At 31.8% G+C, this 18485-nt stretch overlaps 1 protein-coding gene across 1 annotated transcript in view; it reads right to left on the bottom strand.

Moving 5' to 3' along the window:
- Window positions 1-3820: 3820 nt before the first annotated feature.
- Window positions 3821-18485, bottom strand: part of LOC130453239 (centrosomal protein of 135 kDa) — a 63796-nt gene continuing 49131 nt past the window's right edge. Inside the window, exons 16-20 of the mRNA XM_056792864.1 lie at window positions 11377-11502; window positions 9741-10092; window positions 9506-9682; window positions 7865-8067; window positions 3821-7610 (exon numbers count right to left, since the gene is read on the bottom strand). Coding sequence (XP_056648842.1) covers window positions 7466-7610; window positions 7865-8067; window positions 9506-9682; window positions 9741-10092; window positions 11377-11502 — 1003 coding nt within the window. The 3' untranslated portion in view covers window positions 3821-7465. The remainder of the gene's footprint in view (window positions 7611-7864; window positions 8068-9505; window positions 9683-9740; window positions 10093-11376; window positions 11503-18485) is intronic.

Genomic DNA, 18485 nt, shown 5'->3' on the forward strand with positions numbered 1-18485 from the left:
GTGACGTCATAGATATTATAAATACTGAACATATTATACAAAGTAAATACGACAGTTATTCTCTCGGTTATTCTAGTGTTATTATTAAACTTTGATTGAAAAATGGTATATAAATCGTATTTTGCGCAAAGATGTAAAAATATCACGACTGAGTTTTTTTATGATGCCAAAACAGTGTTATAACAGTACAATATTTAGATATTATTTTCTCACTTTTAAATAAATATTTTACTTTCTGCCATTATTTCATATCAAGAACTTATAAAATGAACAAAAAATAGTTACGTTTTAAAAAATGCAAGTACCCTATAGTAGCAAAAAAAAGCCCGCTACTAGTTTGCATGTTTCAACTTGTTCTAATTCGTATAAATGAATGCCCTCCAGTATCGACCAACCAATCCAATATTCGGAATGAGTGCGATTTTATAATATGAGGTTATGTATTATTTTTACATACAGAAAGCTGGTTGTCCTATCGATGTCCATTTGTGATCATTTATAAAAAACAAGATTTATATTTTATTCGATTCAAAATGACAGCTAATCAAACTGTCAAAATAAAGTCATATTTGAATTCTCGAAATGGCGAAATCGATAAAAAAGTTGGATGAGAGGATGCCCTCGAATATAAATCAACTTATTGATGCAGATCCCGATTTTTATAGAGGAACTGGTTCGTTCAATTTTCCAAACGGTGACAGATATGAAGGAGAATATGTTGCTCATAGGAAAGGTCTCGTTTGGAGAGAAGGAGAAGGAATATATTATACACAAGATGGGCAGGTATGTTTTCCGTACTTAATAAAGATATTTCTTACCAGCTATTGTTAATAAAGTAACGCATGTTATATTATTTATTGAAACATTAAATATTCTACTTAATATGTCAATTTAAGCGAAATAAATATACAATATTGAATAGTATATAATATTAATGAAAATGATTTTTGAAATTTGTATTGGGAATTAAAGGTTCTTATTTCAGTCTTACAAAGGAAAATGGTACAATGACAAGTTAATATCGGAAGAAGAGGCGGAGATTAATTTTCCAAATGGTGCTAGATATATAGGACACATAGATAATGGTCAATATGTGGGATCTGCCATGTACACTGTGGATGAAGGACTTCATATTTTGGCAGAGTTCGCTGGTAATAAGCCAGTTGGACCTATAACATTATTAGATATCAAAGGACGAGAGTGGAGTGGTAATAAATTAATTTTTTCAAATAAACTACACATTATTTTTTAAACAAAAATTGTGAAAAGTGGAAGATATTAAAATATATACAACTCAGATATTGTAAAGTCTTAAATGAACCCAATAAAGTTTGTAGAATTGTTAAATCAGAAAAGGGTCGCACAAGATATGAAGGTAATCAATGTAGTAAAGTGGTAAAGGGAGAGAAAGTGGGATATATTTTGAGTAACAACAGAGCCCGGATGTCTGAGCTAACCACTCTATCTAACCTCTTTACAGTAGTATTTTTAGTACATTTTATACCAATTACTCTAAACTCAGGTCAGCAAAGTTAAAGCAGCTGAACTTCAACCAGTCTATGCTTCGATAACCACAGCTAGACTCAACAATATCTCGGCCAACCAATACATAAACTGTAATCTTAGATCCTATTCATAGACATTTGTACATTATTTATTCCACGATGTTTCCACCAAACCGACAATGTCATAGTTTCATGTATAAGTTATAAAATATCGGCTCCATGTTTTCAGCCACTGCTGGAGAAAACGGTGCACTTCTTCTTCCTGAACATGTATTTTTTAATAATATAGCTCCAAGATTAGGTAAAGGTAAATTGAAAATTCGAACGATAGAAGCAAGTACAGAGAAAATAATACCTAAAGTTAAACGCCATAAAATTAGTTTACAAACATTGGAAGCTAAAATCTTTGCCAAATCTAAGAAAACCATGTCAGATTTGAAATTTGAGGATTCTTCATGGTATCAAAATTATGTGAAGTTTAAAACAAGGTATGACGAAGTCAAGGAGAAAATTACAATGATAGGTTTGTTCATTTCAAATGTTGATATTTACAAATTAGTTATCTTTGGTGATATATAACATGATATAAGAGGTTTCTTCAAAGTTATCCTTGAATCTTTCAATATTTTTGAAGGCGGTTCCAATCACTTTTATCTGCAAAAGCTTTAGTTGCAAAGTCTTCGGAAATTTTAAGGAACTTATAAGTATTCTTTTTAACCATATTTTGTATCAGATTTGATATGTTCCTTCTTATAAACAGAGTGTACATAACATACCATTTTTTCTTTTTTGTCATACACTTCCTCAAATAATTCCTCCAGATCAGATTTTGGAACTGATGTACTTCCTTAGTTTTGATTAGTTAAGAGGCTTGTCCCCAAAAAATTTTTTTTTGGAATTGTATGTAGTATTTTCACAATAAATTTCAGATAAAAAGGTATGTTTAACTTTTGAGTAATAACTAATTCGATACCATTATTGAATTAAAATAATTTTAGGGGAACATTCACTGTGCCAAGAAGATCGGGACTGGATCGAAAAATTCCGTGAGTTTAAAGAAAATTATACAAAAATAATGGAAAATAGAGCTACAGCTAAAAATAAAAATATTTGGGAATACAAACTATTTGAGTTATACAATAGTGAGAAGTACATGCAAGGTAATTCTCCGGTATCCGTATTTTATCCAACAGAAACACCTGGAGAAGAAGGAGAATGCGATTATGACGACGCCTACAAATACAGGGTCAAATTTTAAATAAAAATTTGTGTATAAATTTTAGTATTCTATATTAGTATATTTTAATTTTTCTAAAGATATTTTGTGGATTCACAATTGTACTATACTCAATATGATAAAACATTTTGTATGGAAAGACTAAGAAAACAGACAAAATAATAAAGCACATCAAAATATGATTTAGTGAATAAACTGCCAATAAGACAATAAGAATAACGGTAATGGTTAGTATAAGATGTATTAGACTTTCGCTCAGGACCCACAAGAAAAGTACAGTTGCTACAAATTAGTCACTTATCACTTCAGGTTTTAGTCCAAGTATCCAAGCGACAGGAAGTCGAATGTAAAATCACTGTATTAGTAAAATGCTAGCGATTCAAAGAAAAATAGACTACATATAGTTTATTTTTGGCACAGCAGGTTTGTCTAGAGTCAAATATTTTGGGTACACAGTCAAAGAAAAGTAGTAGGAAAGTTGAAAAAAAAAACATTAGAAAATATGTATGGGGTTTCAGATATCAATCAAGATATTTAATAATTATATAGTACTTTCCAGACCTAAACGGATTGAGCCATCCCGGGTAATAAAAGTTTAATGAATTTGTCAAAAAAGGTAAACTTAACTACAGCTCAGAGGGAAATATTGAAATACCGTGGTTCCACGGATGGCCTACAAAATAGAACACAAGTAAATAACAAAACTATGCTGAAAAATTAATTTGGACTCAAAAGAGCGATATTACCTACAAACTAGATAGTATTTTACATGCTGTATAAAGGGAGGATTTGAATTATGTTTAGTACATTTCGAAAACTTAAAAGCGAGGTTCTAATCTGGGTAATATGAATTTGATCATAGGTACAATGAGACACTCATATCATGGTGTTTTCCAGAGAAGTTTGTCAATCATGAAGTAAGGTACGCAGAAACGTTAATTGGGGTAAAGGAAAGGACATGAAGTATACGGTAATCATAATTTATCTAGGAAAATAGATGGCTATCCACAATTTTAGACTTCGGTAATCAATTAAATATATTTTTGAGTACTGGGTTAATACAAATAAGTTGTAGAAAATTGTATAATTTTATTAAAATGATAGATATATATTAGTTTAATAGCGATTTCACATAAATTAAGGCACATACTATAAATTAATATAAAAATATTTTAAAAATTTTATAATAAAACTTAATTTATAAAATACATCTTGTTCTTGTAAAATTCCATTACATATAAGTTAAAATGATATTCTAATACGACATTAACATCAATATAATAACTCCTGTAGAGCAAGGAAAAGAATAAAATTAATAAATTAATAATGGTACGTCAAAATCCATTAGTAGCGATATATTCTGATGTTTGTAGCAATAGTGGACGTTTGTTGATGTGACAGCGGACACATCAACCTCCATCGTTAAGAATATACAAATTATTTAGTCTTACAAAAAATTAGTATAAAAACTTTTGGACTTATTTTATAGATAACATCGATAAGGTCTGATAATACACCAAAATCTCAGTTTTCAATAAAATCAATTATTTTTGTACTTAGCTTTAAGGATTAAAATAATGCTTTTTAAAAGTAACTAAAAAGTGAGTCAATTGAATATATTATATAATATTGTACAAGGAATCAAACCATGTTAATGAGCTCTTGGTCTACTGACAATAATAAAATACAGAGAGCTGTTAATTTGAGGATGACCGAAAAAAGGAGAAACATATTACAGAAAATGAAATGTAGGATAGATTGATAATAATTCTTATTAGTACAATTGTTTATAAGTAGTAAAATAACCATACTTCGCTCTGAAAGGGTTCCTTATTTCAATCTTGGATATTATCGATAGTAACACATTTTTTAAACATTCTTCTCTTCCAATAAGTCATTCAATTGAATTAAAATCACTTTTTACATGATACTAACTGAATTAATAGCCTATTCGAATTAAAATGTCAAGTAATAAGTATGAAATTACATACAACTTTATTACGCATATTATATAAAACTTATCAGTCTGCTTTGTGATTGAGGTCTGGAAGATTATCTAGCCAATGTCAATTTTATGACGACCCTAAAATTTTTGAATTGGTAGCAACATTTTTGACAGATGGACAAGAAAAACTTGTATACTCTTATTTTTTATTGTTAAATATTTTTTTCTAGTTAAACGAAACTAGTGCGGAAGAAAAGTATTTAAGTAAAATCAATCCTAAACATATAAGACTGTTGTCTAAAAAGTTTCCGACTTCAGCCTAAAGATGTCAGAGCTTGCCTATCAGTATAAAGAGGGAAAAATATTTTTGACACATAGTTTGTGTTTGACAATAGTATGAGTGAGTCGTCGTTGTGAATATTTTTCCAAAAATATGTATTAAATAGTGTTTGTTTTTGCAAGAAAATACGCATACGCAAATAAAAGAAAAGACTCCACACCATTATTTACAATCGTTAAATTTTGAGTACATGAATTCAAACGTGACCCTATCAGCTTCACTGACGACAATCAGCGATGTCGTCGAACAAGTTAACCAAATGGTACTGAACGACCGTTAGGACACGTTAGGACCATAAGCGCATTCAAATGAAGATTTTCCAAGCCTTATTGATGCAAAATAAGTAGGATTTTTTGAGTCGATTTATAACTGTGGATGAAACATGGATCCGCCGCTACCCTCTTGAAATGTTAAAACAGCCAAGACAGTGGATTGCAAAGAGAGAACCTGCTCCAAAAAGGTAAAGAATGTTTCGTTGGTCAGAAAAGTGATGTGACGGTTTTTGTGTTAATCAACTATCTTCAAAAAGGTGAAACAATAACAGGAGATTAGATGAGGTAAAGGGAGAAATTGCAAAAAAGCGACGTTCTCACACTTGATTGCGATATCTAAAATCCACGAATTACACTTCGAATTGGTAGATCGCCCACTGTATTCACTATCGATATTGACTTTTTCTTATTTACTAACCTTAAAGTTTCACTTCCAGGAGTGAGGTTTTCATCAGACGTAAATGCCTATTTAAAAGGGTTAAAAAGGTATCGGAGAACTAAGTGTATAGACTTAAAAGTTGAAAAATTAAAAAAGTGATTGTAAAAAATTTCTTGTTTCTTTGTTATGTCGAAAACTTTTCAGACAACTCTTGTATATTAGGTATCCAATGTAAAAAGCTTAATATCAAGCCACAAAAGTATGTTTTGGTTCTAAAAATATTCATTTACACTTGCGAATTATAGTTCTTTTTTGATCAATCATTGTGGTTAAAGTGAACTTTTTCAATCAAAATGGAATATTAGCAATATTAAATACATCCAATTTAAGTAAGTGTTTTAAGTTTGAAAAGGATTTAATGTGTTTTAAGAATGAAGAAAAGAATGTAAAAAAAGTGTGAAATATGTAAAAGCACAATAATTTTTAACAAAACTAGAAAAACAAAAAACCAGTACTATTTGGAATAAATTTGAACGTAGGACAAAAGTAGTGTTTATATAATTTTCGAATAAATGAACATTTGATAATATTGTGAGACTGATTATATTATTATTAGAAAACGATCAATAAATGTCAAATTTATAAAAATATAGTAAAACCTTAATAACTTAAAACTCGATAACGTAATAACCTCCATAAATTCATAAAATGTTGTGTTCCCAGAACCTCTTTTACTTAAAATACGACTCCTCTATAACTTAAAGGAATAATTTGGAATTCGCACCTCTGTAACTCAAAGTTGTAATGACGAAGACCTTTGTAACTTCAATTATCTATCAAATTGTAATTTACACAGAAAATTTTGGATGAAATAAAAGAAAACATTAACAATGGACAGTCCAGAAGATGCTTAGCCAGAGAATACGGTTGAAATCATATTCCCACATCTTTAGGTCGTTTAAGCCCGTTTTTGATTTGAAGCAAGAACTTGATTTAGTAAACAAAATAAAACAGTCGGATCAACGTTTTTACGGGTTGGCAATAAAGGAATTACAAGCAGTTGTATATCAATTCGCAGAGGAATTGAAGTTGAATCATCCTTTTAATAAGACAACCTAAGTTGTTGGGAAGAAATGGATAACAACGTTTTGCCAAAAATATAATTTTTAGCTATGAGACAACCGGAAAAAGTAAGCTTAGTGCGCACCATTGGATTTTTAATATGGATAAAACTGGGATGCTAACAGTTCCCAATAGAATTCCAAAAATTGTGAGTGTTCAAAACTATGTACGGTCGAATATCGAAAATCTGGTGCTTTAGTTCTGGACAATCATTCTTCACATACAATCTCGAAGCCATATATTTTTATAGGGAAAATGATATCCATCTTGTTAGTTTGCCATTAGAACTTACAACCACTAGATGTCGGATTTTTCGGTTCCCTAAAATCGGTCTACAGTCAGGTTGCTTCACTTTTTGGAAAAGCGTATACGAGGACGGCTTAAATCAAAAATAGTGAGCACTGTTTCTCAGCAAGGGGAATATGACCTTGACGACGTGTGGGTTGGTAAAAATAACAGGATTTGAAAACAATTAAATAATTCTGGAACCTTTCCATAGAAGCGTAAATACATTTATATAATTGAAAAATCTAATCAGTTTTCCAATTATATTCATAAGTGACTTTAATAAATTAGCACTGGCTTACTGTTTTTTTTTCTATAAATATCAAGTTGTGAACATAAAAAATTTGAAGAAACATTATATCAATTCTTTTACACCAAAATTAAAGTGATGGATACTGTTTATCACCATCCTCCCTAGCTCTACTAAATCGTTCGTTTGCGATGTCCCTTCTCAATTGTTTATTTTGTTGACTACATTCAAAAGCTTTTGTTTGGAAGAGATCCAATTGTTCAGTAGTAGAGCTTCTGCAATTTATTAAATAGAGTATTACCAACATGAATATCAACTTGTATGCTTATTAGTTTATTTCAGTTTGTCTAATAAATAACTATTTTGTGAGGATAATTTCAATTGATATCGATACCGAGGAAAGTACATAAATTAACAAATCGTTTACACTAAAGTTAAAACTCAATTTTTGTTTGTCAACAATTAGTTTAAGAAGATAATTAAATTTCAGATTTGACTAATTCATAAATGAATATAAGATTGTACTCACAATCTTTCTTGTAGTTCATCAATTTTTTTTCTCATCTTGTTTACTTCAGACTGCAAGTCTTCGTTTAATAATCTTTGGTCAATTACTTCTTGTCTTGCTTCTTTTAAGAGTCTTTCCAAACCTTCCTGGCTATCATGATCTTTTTCCAATGCTCGTTTCAGCTCTTTATTTTCCCTTGTGAGAAAGTCTACCTGGCGTTCAATCTATTCGAAAAATAACAAAAATATAAAACTCATTCGGAATAAAGCGTATAAATGTTTATTAAATTAACCCAATTAAATTATAGATAAATGTCAACACAACATATTCAATATTTTTTGTTAACTACTTGAACGGTGAGAATGAATTATAAATTTAGTTTTCCTATACAATATTTAGACATGAACTGTTGTTATCTGGCTTCAAAACATATTACATGGTGAATCGTGAAATAATATACCATTTAACGAGCAATAATGCCAATAACAGAATAGGTAACATAACACATCACTCACTCAAAGTCGTGTGACTAAATAAGAAAAACACAAAAAACGATTTTATTTATCAATTAATCTCCTTCAAGAGCAATACAATCATTCCAACGTGTCACTAACTTCTCGATGCTGTGCTTGTAGAAGGATTTGTCTTTTGCCTCAAAATAGGCTTTAGTTTTAGCAATTGCTTTTTCATTTGAGCTGAATTTCATACCGGCGAACGTTTTTTGAGATCAGCGAGTAGCCAGTAGTCACTGAGAGCCAAATCTGAACTATACGGTGGATGAGAAGCAATCATTGCCACAGAAACAATTCCACAATTTCTAGCAGTTAGTGAAGGAACGTACTTATGAGACAATCTAGTAGCATCTTTGCATATGGTCAGGCCAAATGGAAAACTATGTTGAACCACTTAATACGTTATCAAAAGATAATCTAAGGAGATTTTTTTCAGATAAAATATTACGAGAGATGAATATTTTTATAAAAATTTCAAGGAAAAGTTGCTTACAATAATTGACACTAATTTTTGTATAGATATAAAATAGTAACTTCTATTTGTTATAAGATTGACTTTTCCTCACACTTGGACTTTTTTTATTATAAAAACCACCTCAACTGTACCTAATTGACCATATCAAATGTTTTAACTAGAATATGTCGGTAAGAGAGAAGACTGGGTCGTATAGAATATACTAATCAAAGTAGATCCAGCACACCAGAATAGAATAGAATGAGCTTTTGTTTTGTATTGGATATTTTCCTATTTTAATAACACACTGATTAATACCACTAAACATATTACCTAACTGGCGTTTCGATAACCAAATTATCGTCTCTGAAGATGATAATTTTATTATAAAGTGTTGATGTAGTAATTGTTAACGTTTTCGAAAAAAATGTTTCGAAATAAAATCATAAAAACCTCAGTGGTAATACTTTGTTTTACTGTTAATAGATGAAAGCTTGCATACAGTCAGAACGTTTCCGTAAATCGAAGCAAAATGACTGCCTAATATATCAAAACAGTTTTATTTGTTTAAACTTTTTAAAAATGAAATGGTTATCAGTGGTCATCCTCCAGAAGAAGAAACCTCCACAGTCTAGTGGTAGTAAGGCACGAATATCACTAATGTTTACAGACTTTCTATCTTAGTTCGTTACTTACTTTTATTGTTTCATCTTCTTGGTTTCTCAATTTTTTCTTCAAATCATCTTTATCACCGTCGAGCCTAACGCACAAATCTTTTAGTTGCTTCAGCTCAGTTGATACTCTATCTATCATACAACTACCCTGTTTAAGTTGAATTTCTAGACTTGCGACTTGATTGCTCAATTCTGATATCTGTAATAGCAAAACAATATTAGTATTTAACTTAAACATTTCACCTGTTTCTAATTACCTGTTTTTCGTAACTTTTTATAAGAGCTTCTTGATTTTCAACTTTCCTTTCCAGATCTGACGCATGATCCAAAGCAACAGACAATTGAACTCTAGATTGAGTAGCCTCGCTCTCTAATGTATGATTGGTAGTTTCCAAAACGTTATTCTCCTGCGATAAACTCTTGAACTGATCTAATATTTCAGTTCTTTCTAATTCTTTTTGAGTTATTAGATCTTCTGTCCGTTTTACTTCGGCTACGTAGTGTTGAAGTTGCCTTTTAAGATCTTCTACTTGTCTTTTAGCAATTTCTAGTTCTTTCCTTGCATCACGACAATCTAGAGAAATGCAAGAGAGATCGTCTTGCAAACGTCTAAGAAATAGAAAGCGTAACCATAAGAAGTTAAATTTTAGTTAACAATCTCATGGAACTATCATAAATTTAGTAGATAGCAAACTGTCCATTTCGGCCATAGTATCCAAAAAGTTCAACAGAATATAGTCGAAGTACATTCGAGATAAGTCTTGACAGAAAATTTAAAGGAAATTAAAATAACCTCAAACAAAGACAAATGAAAAGCTCAATAAAGATATGCAACAAAATCCCTTAACATGCGAAATAGATACTCTTTCAATCCAATCCTAACGATATCAACCCAAAACGCAAAAAATGAAGTCAATTTATTTCTCGGCGGTCCTTCTCAACTTGATATGCCTTCTAAAAACCTTACAGTAAGAAAAGTATAAACAAAAATATCCTAGCTAAGACTTAGACAATTGTAAAATTGATGTGAAATTTTATAAACCGATAAGCTCAATAATAGCATCTAAAATTTTAGACAAATTGTTTTTATCTCGATTACAAGCGATAGTGGTACAGCAACAAGTCATACCATTGGATTTTGTCTACAACTCGCCATGATATATAACAAATCCATTATGTTTACGACTATATTCATCTTTGGTAGAGAAAAAGTAGCATTTGAGCGTTATTCTGGACATATTGCAGGTTTTCGATAGAGTCTGGTACATCAAAATATAATTGCATCAACTTTGCTCTACCAAATAAATGCTGTGAATTTGAACCAGTGTTGTAGCTTATATATACAGCTAATGTTAACACGACACGACACGTAACTTTTACTAACCATCGTGAAACTTTCTCATAGGTAATTTTAAAACGGATATTAACCAATCTAGAGGGGAGGTCAAATACTTAAGTATGAACGCAGATAAAAAACCTGAGACTAAATCAACTATTACTATTAACAAATTAACTGGTAGAGAAAATCCTAGTCAACAAAACAATATTCAGTCCATACCAAATATAGAAATAAATGAACGGTAACAATCTTAATATTATAACAGATGCCGTGTAAGAATGTTCCAATCCAATTTAAATTCTGAGATCTCCATATCAAATATATTGAAGAAGAAATTAAAAACTATTCAAACAAATATACCACCAGGATTGAATAGCTCTCAATAATGTGGTACCTTATAGAAGACACACCCATCATCAGTATGCTGAAGAAAACTACCCTGAAGGACCTACTAAATAGTTTCTAGTAAGCTCTGAGCCCCTATCCTGATGTTCATGCAACTGTTACTGAGAAACAGTTCTAAATGAGAGATTTGTTGATTAACTAGAATATACCTGTTTTCTTGTAAAGCAGCTTCTTTCAATTTTCGCTCATTATCTATATCTTGTTGGAGAATATGTATGGTTTGTCTGCAATTTCTTGATTCCATTTCGTGCGAAGATGATTCTTCATTGATTTTACTGAAAAAAAATAGAGTAAACAATTTCAAATTTCTAATATATAAAAATTTTTACATTTAACAATTTTATCGACAAATAAAACAAAATATATTTTGAATAGCGACCAGGGAATTTCTAAGGAGTACGAGGATATATTGAAAAATTCTTAGCCTACTATAGAACCTTTTTTTTCAGTTGAGGAAAGAGATGATAGTCGGACGTAGCCAAATCTGGTGAATAAGGGGGGTGTTGTAGTAATTCAAATCCTAAATCACGTATTTTTTGCATGGCAACATGAGATTTGTGTGCAGGGACGTTGTCCTGCAAAAAAACACATTTGAATAGCTTTTCGCGTCTTTTCTCTTAATTTTTTTCCCGTAGAGTGGTCAGTAATGTCGAATAGTAATCTCCAATTATTGTTCAACCCTTATCCAAAAAATAAATCATGATTACTCCATGGCAATCCCAAAAAACTGAAGCAAGAACTTTTCCAGCTGATTTTTGGACACGAAACTTCTTAGGTCTTGGAGAACCAGAGTGTCGCCATTCCATCGATTGTTGCTTTTTTTTGGGATCGTAGAAATGTATTCATTACACCCTTCGCTAACGATCTTCGTTGGACCGGGAACTTTTTGCGACTTTGTAAAATCAAGATCTAAAGTGGCCATTAAAATGTGGGAGTAGTAATGTATAAGAATTCATCGAAACAAAGACAAGCAACAAAGGAGTTCTTGAGTATAGTATATACTATATAACTGCGATAGTTCAACAAACATGAGATTCGCAGTACTATGTTGAAGAAAGTCACTGGCAAAGAACTGAAACATTCATTCACCAAACTGATGAACTTCATAAGAGTTTAATTGGAGAATATAACTTAGATTTGGAGGACCACAAAAAATTTAAGAAAGTTGCAGTGAAGTAGGAGACTAGTTACCTTATTAAAATGTACAACTATCTACCTATTATTAACGTTATGGTTTATTATTTTGCGATTATTTTTTTCTTGTAGATTTGTAAACGGATCAGTTTCGAATAGGTGTCGCCTGACAGTTCTGCAGTCATACTCATAGAACAACAGATGACCCTATGACAGCCAATAGTACCGCGCGCCCTTACATCTTAAAACCCGTTCTCAGTGAGAGAAATGTAATAGAATTTTACAGTAAATTAGTGAATAGAAATAAAACTCTATTATACCGCAGCTCCTTTGGTATTATCCTGTGGACGGTTTCTCAACGCCACCTCTCTACTCTCCAGTAGCATTCATCACCTGTCTTCATTCATGAGCTGCTCAATGATAGCATGTGTCTGTACACTACACAATGACCGGTTATCTTGAACCTTGATAATCACTGGTTGACACATGTTACCGTGGTACTGTACAGTATGGTAGAACATTATTCCCAAACGCTATCACTAATTCATTGTGATATTCCATACATGGTTATTTTGTTGTACACGCTTCTGACACGGGTTACTTTCATATCACAAGTCACTTACCAATTGACTGATTTCACTTCTATCGCTGCGCTACTACCAGCTAACACAGAACCATCTGTTGTTCTGACTCCCGGATTGCCCGGAAATAATGGTTAACTTCCCGGAGAGCAATAATGTCTCAAGTTTTACTAAAAAACTTAAATACATCCGTCGCACGCTCGTTGCTATTCACTCGTTTTGCGGTTACAGTACTGCGCGCCGCCTCACTGCCGGTCTAAGCCTGTTCATCTCACTGTCGACGTTGTTGATTCGGCAGTATCTCCATCACGCACAAGGCGCACGCGGCATGCGTAATAAAAACAGAAACTGAATCAACAACATCGACAAGATAGACATCGCCGGCGCGTCACCTTTCCCCGCGGGTTCTGGAGTATGTCGCGCGTCTGTCTCTTGTTCTTAGTCTAATTAGATAAATCATTCAGTGAAATGCGTATTGCGCTAACGGGAGGTAATATTGGTAATAATAATTGGTCATCATTATGTCATACAATACTTTTATTTGAAAGGCCTAAGCCCAACAAATATAAAAGCTGAACTAGAATCTACTATAGGTGAGACTGCTCCTTTGTTGCCAACAGTAAAATATTGGATAGCAGAGTTTAAAAGAAGCGGTACCGCCTGAGAAGACCAGTATAATAATGTGCTACCTAATAGAAGACACACCCATCACCAGTATGCTGAAGAAAACTACCCTGAAAGACCTACTAAATAGATTCTAGTAAGACCAGTATCGCGGTGCTTGACCAAATGAGGTAACAATTCCAAAAAGAAAATCCAAAAATTGGTACTGGATGATCGTCGACTGATAGTGGGCGATCTAGCAGCCATGGATGAATCGTGAGACCATCACTTCACACTCGAAACAAAAGAACAATCAAAACAATGCGGCGAGTGTTATGCGAACTTTATTGCAACGTTTGAACGAAGAAATCAAGCAAAAATAGCCGCATTTGTTTAAAAAGAAAGTGTTGTTTCATCAAGACAATACATCCTCAGTCAACCCTTATTGCAATCGTCAAAAATAATGAATTAAAGTTTCAATTGCTACCCCATGCACCCAATTCGCCAGATTTAGTCCTATCGGATCATTTTCTGTTCCCAGACTTGAACAAATGGCTCGGTGATCAAAGATTTTCCGACAATGAAGAGGTGATTTCGGCAGTTAATTGCTATTCTGAGGAGCTTGAAGATTCTTACTATAAAAAGGGGTATCTAATATATTGAACATCGATGAGAAAAGTGTATGGAACTAAAAGGAGATTATTTTGAAAACTAAATAAATTTTTTTTCCAAAATTTTTGTATTTCCTTTGTTGGGCCAGGTACCTACTTTTGGGACCATCCTCGTAAATACGAACAAGTCACATTATTATACATGTGCATATTATATAGCTGGTTATATAATTTGGTAATGTTAATATACCCTAGAAACTGCATTGCAATAGAAGATAAAAAAAAGCAAATGCAAAAAGGCTATTTATATAATCAATACCAAACAAACCTTACAAATAAATTCAATTACGTTCTTACATAGGCGGCTCGTGTTAAAAGAGTTCAGGTGTCCTGCCATGTTTCCAAAAAATTTCTATTGATTTTATCGACCATGTTGAAATTATTGAAGTGGCTTTTACTCGAGAAAAATACGAATTGACTCACCCTACTTTATATCTTTACTGTTTGACTTCAATTAATAATAAACCGCAAACACTCCCAGTAACTTAATTATGTTGAGAGATTTTTTTTGATTATAAATACCTATTCTGTATATTTGAATATTCAGCACAATTTAATAGAGCCGTAATATTGGTTGATCCTAATAACTCATATTCCATACAAATATAAAGATGGCTTTTGGAGTTTTTCTGTCTTTTTAACTTCGAACTTAAGTGCTCTAAATTGTTTATCTTTATTTAGGTCCAAGCTTTATCAGCGGGGAAAAAGTATAATGGATTTTTTTGGTAACAACCACAATTCCAATCATTTGTGATATAAATTTCGTGAGTAATATTTCTTGGATACGAATTTCTCTAATCACACCACACTGTTTAGACCGCTTCGATTATAACGTAGGACATTTTGTTTGCAGTTTTTCTTGTCAAGGTATTACGAGGTGCCTGCAATATATTAACAATTTTTGTTTGGATAAGTAATTGAGAATGATGTATTATTTCGGATTATTATTATTGAAATTATGTAATCATTATTTTTTTGAGTTCTTAATTTTCTGAAAGCTAGCACTAGCCACCCCTGTGTTATTATATAAAGTATGTTATATAAGTATAAGTTGTATGTGAATTATTCATAGATTTTTATATTAAATAATGTAATAACTAATTTATCGAAAAGGTTTGTTCATGACAAACGGATCGATACAGATTATTTCTCTACATATTCACCTTGACAATTAAGGCATTTGTCATATCTGAGAACAAGCTATGCAACATCCTCTTCATAAAATCCAGCCTCCATGATTGGAAGCGACGCCCTCTAAGCCACTTGGTTAAGTGAAAATATTACAATCACTTGTCAGTATTTTATTGAATGATGAACTTCCAATTTTCTCTAACCCCTGCAATGTTCCCTTCCACCTGCAATAAACGAATAACAGGTCGCAATTCGCACTTGTCAGGAGAATCAAAAGCGACAGCTATGTTTATGTGACTGTAACTCAAATTTTATTCAGAATGGCTCTTTATGACGAATGGTTTCCTTGGCATGTTCAACTATCTATCTACATATCTCCTAAACCACGAATTTTATCGAGTTAAGCAAAGAGTACCTTTTTGCTATCTTTAGATTGTACAGGTTGTCCCTGTAAAAGTTACGGATTGTTAACAAGCAGCTGGCAACTTCTTTTACATTAAAGCAACACACGTTCACCAATAGCACGTCGAAATACTGGTTTCAATGTTTTGTCGTGGTCACTCCTGTCATTCTGATGTTAAATTGATAGATACGAGAGGAGTCAAGTCGTCATCGACCATTACTTATAGTATTATTGAGCTTACTTTAGATCAGTGGTCTCCAAAATACAATATGGAATTAATCCCAACTAATGAAACAAAAACAAAAAAACATTAATGAGACTTATGGAAACTATTGTTTTAGTCCTTGGGATGTGACGAAAAAAATTATCCTGGCCCGAAGGTTTCAAAGTTTGGAGACCCCTGCTTTAGAGTAACAGAACATAGAAAGCTATGTCTTTGCAAGGGAGGATTGCTTTTATCAAAAAAAACTGCAACTTTTTTTTTCACATAAGAAGAAGGAATATTTTCCTCTCATTGTTTTTAGTTGAATTCTACATTTTCGAATTTTTATAATTCTAAAATCATATTTTTTACTATTATACAAGTAATTTTGGATTCTAGCTTGAACTTGTTTCTCAAAATTATTTTATAAACACTTTAGGATTTCTTCCTTACGAAATTATTCAATTACGTTCCTGAGACTGACTCTGTTTTGCATTCAACAAATATATGAATAGATGTTTCCGTTTCGTACTTGCAGAATATATAGTCGATTTCTTTCAATAGTTTGAGTTTCTCGAGGTATCTATTCAGTCTACAATATTCTCTTAAAACCTCTATTAGATCTCGTCAATTATATTACCAGTTTTGTCTCGGTTTGTCTTAGCACAATGTGTTCTGGTCCCCTAAAGGATGTCAAACCTCTTTGCTAATTCACTTCTATTCCAGTGTGCCCTAGTATCCACAGCAGGGTAATACTATATTATCCTTTCGTAGATTTCCGATCTAATTCGATGGAAATAGATTTTTTCATACAATTAAATTTTTTCGTTAATTTTGGCAAATCTTTCAATTTCCGCCTTACTTTTTCCAGAATACTTCTTACTTTACACTTAATTATTACGTGACTTGCTTCTAGGTATTATTAAAACACTTTCCTATAGATTACCAATCATCCATTAACATATTTTGTAATACTTATTCTATCAAAATATCTGATCATCGAGTAAAGCATGTTGTAACTGCTTTTTAGTATTGTTTGATCGTCCTCATTTTTGTAAAGATGTAAATTTATTTCTCAACTCCACTTTTCTTTTAAATCTATCACTTTATATGCAGTGTGTTATTCGAAAAGCGTGATCAAAATACCCGTTTATGTTATTTATGTGTATTCCTTGCAAACTACCATCTGGTATTGTCTTTAGAAAACGTGATGTTTTTTCAAATTGGAGTTTAAAAAAAATATAGTCGTGTCAGTCAAAATATACTATTGTCGTTTTTCGAAATATTATATCAAAGATACTATTTCCTAACATTCACATGATATTTTAGAAAGTTCTTGAAAATATTTGTGACTAAACATACGAGGTGTGATAAAAAATACGGTATTGTATTAAAAAAAAAAGGAGAAAACAACCAATAAATTTAAATTGATTCGCTTGCCGGAACATATTTGGCGACTTGTTGCATATTTTCATATGTTTTGAGGTCAAAGGACGTACTCATCGATTTTAGTTCTTAATTGACTTCCAGTTTTCAATCTCCTTAGTATTTATAGTCTTTGACGCTACTACATTATCATTTAGTAAACTTTTTGGTAATTTCTTTCAACATAGAATAAAACTTAATTTTATGGGAGCACATCGTTTAGTATTTTCTTTGATACTTAATACTTCCTGATAGGTCTAGGCTAGGGATAAAAGAAAATGAAGATTAAACGCTAAGTACACACAACTTATAAGTTCTTGTTAGAAATCTAGTTCATTTTTGTCATAGAATTTCACAAGAGTTTAATATCAAAATATTTATATTCCGTAATCATCTGATGTTGCGTATCGGAAAAATTTTGATTATCTAATTTTACTTTCTCCTCATAACGGTGCATCAGTTGGTCGCGACACCAGATTTTAAGCTTTATTTGAATATTCGAAGGTCGTTTAGCGGTATTTTCGTTAATGACCTTCTATGTGTTTCTAAAGGAAATTCTATTGAATTTATTTAGTCACGTATATTTTTTTTATTAATTTCTATTACGATAAATTTGAATTAATAACTTTTGTGAATCCGTTTGTATTTGAATAGAAAAAATCATTAAACATCACTGACGTCGTTTATTAGTCTCGACGTTATTTGAACTTATTAAGGCCGTATTTAATAATGGCTGGTTAAGCTGTTGACTAGTAGTAGCTCACATGAACAAATTTAAGCTTTTCTGCTTTGGTGTACACTCTGAACTAAGCATTTCTATTAATTTCGATATCTTTATAACCAGGAATTTGGGTGTACAGTACACAAGAAAGTAGAACATCTAAAAAAACTAACGCCAAGACTCCAGAAGAACGGAGAAGCTTTTCAAATGCTTCTAAGGTTTATAAAAGGTTTTTGATTATTTCATAAGACTTGAAAACAAATGTTTAAAAATCGGATATAATTTCTACTCTTTTCAAGCAATGCAAGCGATTATTATTTCATAAAAATATAATCAAAAAGCAATTCATTTTTGATAATTGAATGAATTAATTGGAATTTATTTAAA

Source organism: Diorhabda sublineata, chromosome 2 (assembly GCF_026230105.1).
Source record: "Diorhabda sublineata isolate icDioSubl1.1 chromosome 2, icDioSubl1.1, whole genome shotgun sequence".
Taxonomy (NCBI): domain Eukaryota; kingdom Metazoa; phylum Arthropoda; class Insecta; order Coleoptera; family Chrysomelidae; genus Diorhabda; species Diorhabda sublineata.